We start from the raw sequence: 7,500 nt of genomic DNA, 5'->3' as shown, positions 1-7,500 counted from the left end.
GCTCATCATCAAAACATCTTTCAATAGTCATTCCTACATTAAATTGAAGCTTAAGATGTTGGCTTGAAATGTTCCTACATTAAATTGAAGCTTAAGATGTTGGCTTGAAATGTGTATCCCTCTCATTTTCCAACGTATTGTAACAAAGAGGAAATTATTAGGGATGCTCGATATTGGCTTTTTTACCTATGCCGATATTGTCCAACTCTTAATTTCCGATACCGATATCAACCGATACCGATATATGCAGAGTCCGTTTTTGGGGGGGGGGGGGGGGGGGGGGGGGGGGGACCCTGCATATATCGGTATCGGTTGATATCGGTATCGGAAATTAAGAGTTGGACAATATCGGTATATCGATATATATACCGCTCTCTTTGAGCGGTTTTGAAGGTGGGTAGGGATTCACATTCCTTCACGGTTGTGGGTAGGGCGTTCCACCTTATTGTGGCAGAATTGCAAAAGTGTTTAGTCCCTTGTTTGAGCCGAATCTGGGTTGAACATGATTTGTGGAACTCTGGTGTTGTGGTCGTGGAATACACTGACCTTTGGGAAGTATTTCGACATGTACATTGGTACCTTTGTGGTGTACTGTAGTGTATCTTGTAGACCAGGCCCATTGCAAGTTGCTGTACTCTGTTGTCTACTCTAAGACATCCTAGGTTGTCAAAGTGGGCAGGGGTGAGGTGGGTTCTAGGAGTAAGGTCAAGCAGTAGTCTGACCAGTTTGTTTTGTGATGTTTGTAGCCTTGTTTTTAGCGCCTTTGAGGTGCTTTTGTACCATAAGGTGCAAGCATAGTCGTAGTACCCTTGAATGAGTGCTCCTGTTAGAGTCTTCAAGGTATTCTTGTTTACCAGAGAGGAGATCCGGTACAAGAATCTTGTTTGTTGGTTGACTTTTTTTATTACATTGGTTGCCATTTTGTCACAGGAAAGATTAGCCTCTAGGATGGAACCCAGGTAGGTGTTTTTCATCTTTCCTTGTGACAATATTGTCACCCACTGTAACTGAGAAGCCGTCGGTCTTGCTGAGTTTGCTATTTGAACCGAAGAGAATGGACTCTGTTTTGCCCAGGTGTAATGATAGTTTGTTATCAGCGAGCCAGGTGCAGATTCTGCCGAGTTCAGAGCTGAGGGCTTTTTCAACCTGTAACTTGTCCCTGTCAGAGACCAGCAGGGCTGAGTCGTCCGCAAACAGGAACAAGTTGCAGTCACAAGCTGACGACATGTCATTTGCATAAATTAAGAACAGTAGCGGTCCTAGTATGCTTCCTTGTGGAACACCACAGCTCACTGTTCTCTCCCCTCCAGGTAGGATTGCATCCAGCTCACTGATGAGCTATTAAAACCAATTGCTTTTAGCTTGTCAATCAGAATGGAGTGATTGACGGTAGGGGTGGGCGATATGACGATATTAAATAAATATCGGGTACAGTTCATAAACGATACACTTTTTAAACGTATCGTGGACATCGTGATGTTCCTCACAATCCCGGCCTCATCAGTTTATAAGGCGCAGCGCCTGCCTTTACTCTCTCGTCTCTCCCTCTCAAAGAGAAAAAATGCACACAGACTCGCCCCAACTTACGTCATGTACACGCCCATACACGCGCGCGCGCACACACACACACACACACACACACACACACACACACACACACACACACACACACACACACACACACACACACACACACACACACACACACACACACACACACACACACACACACACACACACACACACACACACACACACACACACACACACACACACACACACACACACACACACACGCACACACACACACACACACACACAGAGAGGCGGTGCTACAGGTTTGTTTGGAGGAAACAGGGAACAGGGATACGAGAGCGTGAGAGAAGTGGAGAGAGCTTTGCGAGTTTAAACGTTAGCCCTACGTGTTTCATTCAGAAACGGCAATGGAATATGGAGGCGCTGAGGTGGATGAACTGGTAGCAGCCTCGCGTTCTAACCGTTAGCATTGCAGCTAGCGCAAAGGAGCTAATAAGGCACTTGATTCATACAGTAGCTTGATGGCTAGCGTCAAAATCCTCCATGTGTTGCGTTGAAGATGACGTCACGGCGCCCCAGCTACACTGACGGGGGGGGGGGGTACCGTCTTTATATCTATCTATGGGGGGTACTACAGAGTCGAGTAGGTACCGTGCAGAACGTGGAAAAGTGGCATAAGAGAATACTTCATAATGTTTCATGCAATTAAAAAGTAAATATATATATATGATGATGATGCACACACACCTTTACAGTGTTTTGTTTACCAGTAGGATGTTATAACATTGCTGATAATAAAAATCATAAGTCTAAGTTATCAAGTCTCCCATGATTTTATCATTACTATATATTAAAAGTATAGGCGGACCATTCCTTAGTTACAAGATTATTATTTTCTCACAGTAGTGTGTGTGTATTTTTGGCTAAAGTGGGTAGAAAACAGTACTGTGCAAAAGTCTTAGGCACCCAAGAGTATTTATATAAATGGTCTTAGATGTTAATAAAAAAAAGTTCTGTATTAGTGTGTCAGTAGACTAGATTTTTTGAAATGTTTAATTAAATTATTTTTGAAAGCATCTTCATGGTTTAATGCAGACATATGTTGCAGGGACTATTTTAATCGTCATGTAGGCGTGACTGTAGGCTTCAAAGTAGGGCTGGGCGATATGGCCTAAATATGATATCATGATATTTTCTGACCTTTCGGCGATACACGATACACATCACAATGTTTTTCCTTTTTCCCCCCAAACAATTCATTATGAGGCTTACCAAGACAGTATTTGAGTTTGCAAGCTAACATTAAAGACAAAAGACCCATGCATTTAGCATTTTTATATTAGATTTAGATTATTGGATTATTAGATTATATATTGCATATATTTAGCATTTTAGCATTTTTATGAAATTACTGTATATTTGTATGTCTCTAAATGTTTTGATGAATTGAAAATGGAGGACCCTTGTGTAAAAAAGCCGAAAGTCTTTTTCTGGTCTTGTATTGAGCTGTACTCTATTGTACCCATTCTGCAATCTGTTAATACAGTTTTCAATCAATCAGACAAATGTATAGAAAAGCTTTTATTATAACCATATAACAAAAAATTACATTATTGTTTATGAAAATGTTTAGCCCTATGCTTGACTTTATTATTTTAGGCATGGCAACAAATAAAATAATAATAATAAAATGAATAAATAAAATATTAAATAAATAAATAGATAGGCTACACGTCTCTCTTTGTGTTACAAATTGTGCTCACCGATATGAACATAGGCCTATTTAAAAAAAGGAAACATCAAGAAATATGTTTATGGTATTCCACCATGCCATGTGTGTGTTTTTATTTTATAATGCTCATGAGTCATGATTATTGCTGAAGTCTGAGTCATACAATACTCACTGGCTTTCATAACCTAACAGACTAACTTGTCTTGCTCAAGACTTTATGAGTTTTAATAAGAGAGCACTATCTCTCTCAACCAAAGCAATGCATGTTAGACGGCAACAGAACAATTTTGATTGACAGTCAATTCTGCCAATTACGTCACACCGCTTGCACCGCTCTGCTGTTCTTACCACCAATCGGCAAGCGCATATTCGTTTTTTTACTTCCGGGAAGTCCGCCATTGATTTACACGAGAGAACCAACAACAAACCCTGAGCTAATAACGTTAGCTCCCCGCCACCCATGAGTAGACTACCAGCGCTCCGCAGGAGTACCAAACGAGGCATGATGATTTTACTGCAACGGATGTTATAATAAAAGCTTTTCTATACATTTGTCTGACTGAAAACTTTATTAACAGATTGCAGAATGGGTACAACTCAGTACGGGCTCTCTGAGCAAAGGAAGGAACTGAGATATGAATGACCAACAATGCTTGCTATGGTCGGGTAAATATGCTGATGTTATTGAATGTGTAACGTTAATGCCACAAAACGAATGCCTTTGTTAATCATAAGTAACTTTGATGCAGTAGCGTGTGTGTGTGTGGGGGCGGGGTTGTGCAGGTCGCTTGACTGAAACTTTTTTCAAAGTTTGAACGTGTGGACCAGATTGACGCGACACAATCCTCTAACGCGAATGCAAAACATCACGATATCCACGATACGTTTAAAAAGTGTATCGTTAATGAACTGTACCAGATATTTATAGAATATCGTCATATCGCACAGCCCTACTTCAAAGGGTTAAATCAAGCATTTTTAAGGGCTTTAGAGGAAATGTCAAAATATCGTGATGTACATCGTGTATCGTGACATAGCCAAAAAATATCGTGATATCATTTAGAGGCCGTATCGCCCAGCCCTAATTGATGGTGTCGAAAGCCTTTCGGAGGTCCAGCATGACCATGCCGCAGTATTTGCCCGCGTCCACCTCGTGTTTGATGTGGTCGTTCAAATAGAGAAGGCATGTGTCAGTGGAGTGGGATGTTCTGAAGCCAGATTGGAATTCGTAGATTTGCTTTTTTTCCCCGCAAGGTACTTTTCGACCTGTTCGTCGAAACAGGAAACACATCTTTAGGCCATCCTATATAACAAAATAAGAACAAAATAAATAGGCCTAACAATAATAGCCAACACAACTAGGCTACACTCATTCACTATCCGAGTTACAGTGATGGCAAATGTAGGGTCTGGGCACTCCGACTAAGCAGAGCTTGTGTGCTCACTGGTTGCACATCCAACACTTCTCCCATACCTCCCCTGAACGGTTGTGGGAGAACGTTTCCATACAAACCAAACAAAAACAATCATCTGTCTCTTTCTTTTCTGTTTCTTCTTCTTGCTGGCTGCCTTTTCCAGCTGGGGTGGAGTACACTGGGATGTACTGGGCTTGGTAGGTGGTCTAGGCTGGGATGTACTGGGCTTGGTAGGTGGTCTAGGCTGGGATGTACTAGGCTTGGTAGGTGGTCTAGGCTGGGATGTACTGGGCTTGGTAGGCGGACTAGGCTGGGATGTACTGGGCTTGGTAGGTGGTCTAGGCTGGGATGTACTGGGCTTGGTAGGTGGTCTAGGCTGGGATGTACTAGGCTTGGTATGTGGTCTAGGCTGGGATGTACTAGGCTTGGTAGGTGGTCTAGGCTGGGATGTACTAGGCTTGGTAGGTGGACTGGGCTGGGATGTACTAGGCTTGGTAGGTGGACTGGGCTGGGATGTACTACTAGGCTTGGTAGGTGGACTGGGCTGGGATGTACTAGGCTTGGTAGGTGGACTGGGCTGGGATGTACTAGGCTTGGTAGGTGGACTGGGCTGGGATGTACTAGGCTTGGTAGGTGGGCTGGGCTCGGGTGCACTGGGTCGTTTTGATATTGATACCTTTTTGTTCCTGCTCTAATCTCTCCTTCTCTTGGGGTGTCAGTGAGGATACTGCTTGACATTATTTTTCGTTTTTTGGGCTACTTTCCTGGCTGCAGCCTTTGGACAAGGCCTCAGCTCTTGTGGAGTCACTGGTGGTCTCTGTCCAGATCTAGTGGATGGCTCTGGGGGAGAGGAGTGGTGAGGTTGGCTGGGGTGCACTGGGGTGCACTGGGCTCAGCTCGGTCTGTCCTCAGCTCATCCATCACCTCCTCCCAAGTTGGTGAAGAAACAGCCCACCTTGTGCTCATTAAAAGCAGAGAGCACATGCTTGTCACATGGGACGACCAAGACCAACTGGAATGTCTTGCTAGTATCAAGGCTAACAACCCTCTAACAACTATTTAGTTAGCCAACAACAATCTAAACGATAGCTTTCCCTTCACACTTTTTAAGGGTAATAATTGTTTCATTATAAACCCATTGTGTAAAAGCCTAGAAGAAAAATACTGAGGAGCTGAATATTTTCAAAAACACAAACGGTCTTCTCACCTCAAGTTCAGCTGTCTTACTCCAAAGAAGACAATGTCAGATGTATGTCAGCCGAGCTCTGATCCCAATTCTGGACATTTCTATACTAAAATATGGAACACGGCACCTTTTGGTGGCGAAATATAATGAATGTGACAACCAACCCGTGTGACAACCGACCCCGTTCTCTCCTACTAATGGGGACTATTTTTGTGAATTATGTCTCCCTGTCTTTGTCTCTAACTCTCTCTCTCTCGCTCTCTCTGTCTCTCTCTCTCCTGTCTCTGTCTGTCTCTCTCTCCTGTCTCTGTCTGTCTGTCTGTCTGTCTGTCTGTCTGTCTGTCTGTCTGTCTGTCTGTCTGTCTGTCTGTCTGTCTGTCTGTCTGTCTGTCTGTCTGTCTGTCTGTCTGTCTGTCTGTCTGTCTGTCTGTCTGTCTGTCTGTCTGTCTGTCTGTCTCTCTCTCTCTCTCTCTCTCTCTCTCTCTCTCTCTCTCTCTCTCTCTCTCTCTCTGTCTCTCTCTCTCCTGTCTCTGTCTGTCTGTCTGTCTGTCTGTCTGTCTGTCTGTCTGTCTGTCTGTCTGTCTGTCTGTCTGTCTGTCTGTCTGTCTGTCTGTCTCTCTCTCTCTCTCTCTCTCTCTCTCTCTCTCTCTCTCTCTCTCTCTCCAGGTGGTAACACTCGTCTGGTACAGATAGGTGTGGCTCTGCGACACCTGAGTCATGTGATCAGTGAGTTGTCACCGGGGACACCGCTGATCTTCTGTGGAGACTTTAACTCCACCCCCAGCTCAGGTACCTCTGACTAAAGTAACTCCACCCCTAACCCTGGTAACACCACTCCCAATTCAAGTGTCCCCAACCCCGACTCAAGTAACTCCACCCTTAATGCAGGTAACCCCAACCCCATCTCTAGTAACTCCACCCTTAATGCAGGTAACCCCACCCCCATCTCTAGTAACTCCACCCTTAATGCAGGTAACCCCACCCCCATCTCTAGTAACTCCACCCTTAACTTTTTCTGCGCCAAAAACGGGAATTCTCATGTTTCAAATCCAACCGTCCAACACTCGCGCAGACCTGCCTGTGTCTCCCTGGCACCGCTGCCTACGTTATAATTGCAATGACGATCGAATCCCGACTGAATTGAACTGGGTCTCTAAGGTGTCTTTCAGCGCCTCGGTACCTCCGGCTGCAGGAATCCCTTCCCCCTCAAAGTGGATCAGCACACAGCCATCTGTCAGAGATTTGCTCGCCTGAAACCTATTGTTAATTGAGTAATGGCGATGGCGATGGAACTACATGTATTATTCATTTTGGAGTACCTTCTGACTAAGGTAAGGTCTATTTTAGGTCTATTTTACCGAACCTAAAACACGGTAACAATCGCAGCTTCGTCACGTGACTCTCACGTGACGCGGTGAAGAAGATGGCCGCTTGAGAGAGAGCTGCTCGCAGTGGCATCTATATTTATATCCGAAAATAGTATCCGGAGTCGGCAAATAGACACAACAAAGTCGTCATAGAGGGGCGATCATTTTGGGAGTTTGAAAATGGCGAGCAAACAGAAAAATCCACCTCAGAGTATCACTAAAAAGGAAGGTTTACGCTCGGGGGGGGGGGGGGGGGGGGCCAAC

The 7,500-nt window shown here is 44.3% G+C and overlaps 1 protein-coding gene across 1 annotated transcript in view; it reads left to right on the top strand.

Moving 5' to 3' along the window:
• The window catches only part of pde12 (phosphodiesterase 12), a gene marked incomplete at both ends in the record, with an annotated part of 71,526 nt that overhangs the window by 28,747 nt on the left and 35,279 nt on the right, over positions 1-7,500 (top strand). The window contains 2 exon segments of the mRNA XM_084339276.1: positions 6,536-6,658; positions 6,758-6,841. Of these exon segments, the coding sequence (XP_084195402.1) occupies positions 6,536-6,658; positions 6,758-6,841 (207 nt within the window).

The sequence above is a fragment of the Notolepis coatsorum genome (assembly GCF_963971535.1).
Source record: "Notolepis coatsorum genome assembly, contig: SCAFFOLD_777, whole genome shotgun sequence".
NCBI lineage: Eukaryota > Metazoa > Chordata > Actinopteri > Aulopiformes > Paralepididae > Notolepis > Notolepis coatsorum.
This window is presented reverse-complemented; position numbering and strand designations above follow the sequence as displayed.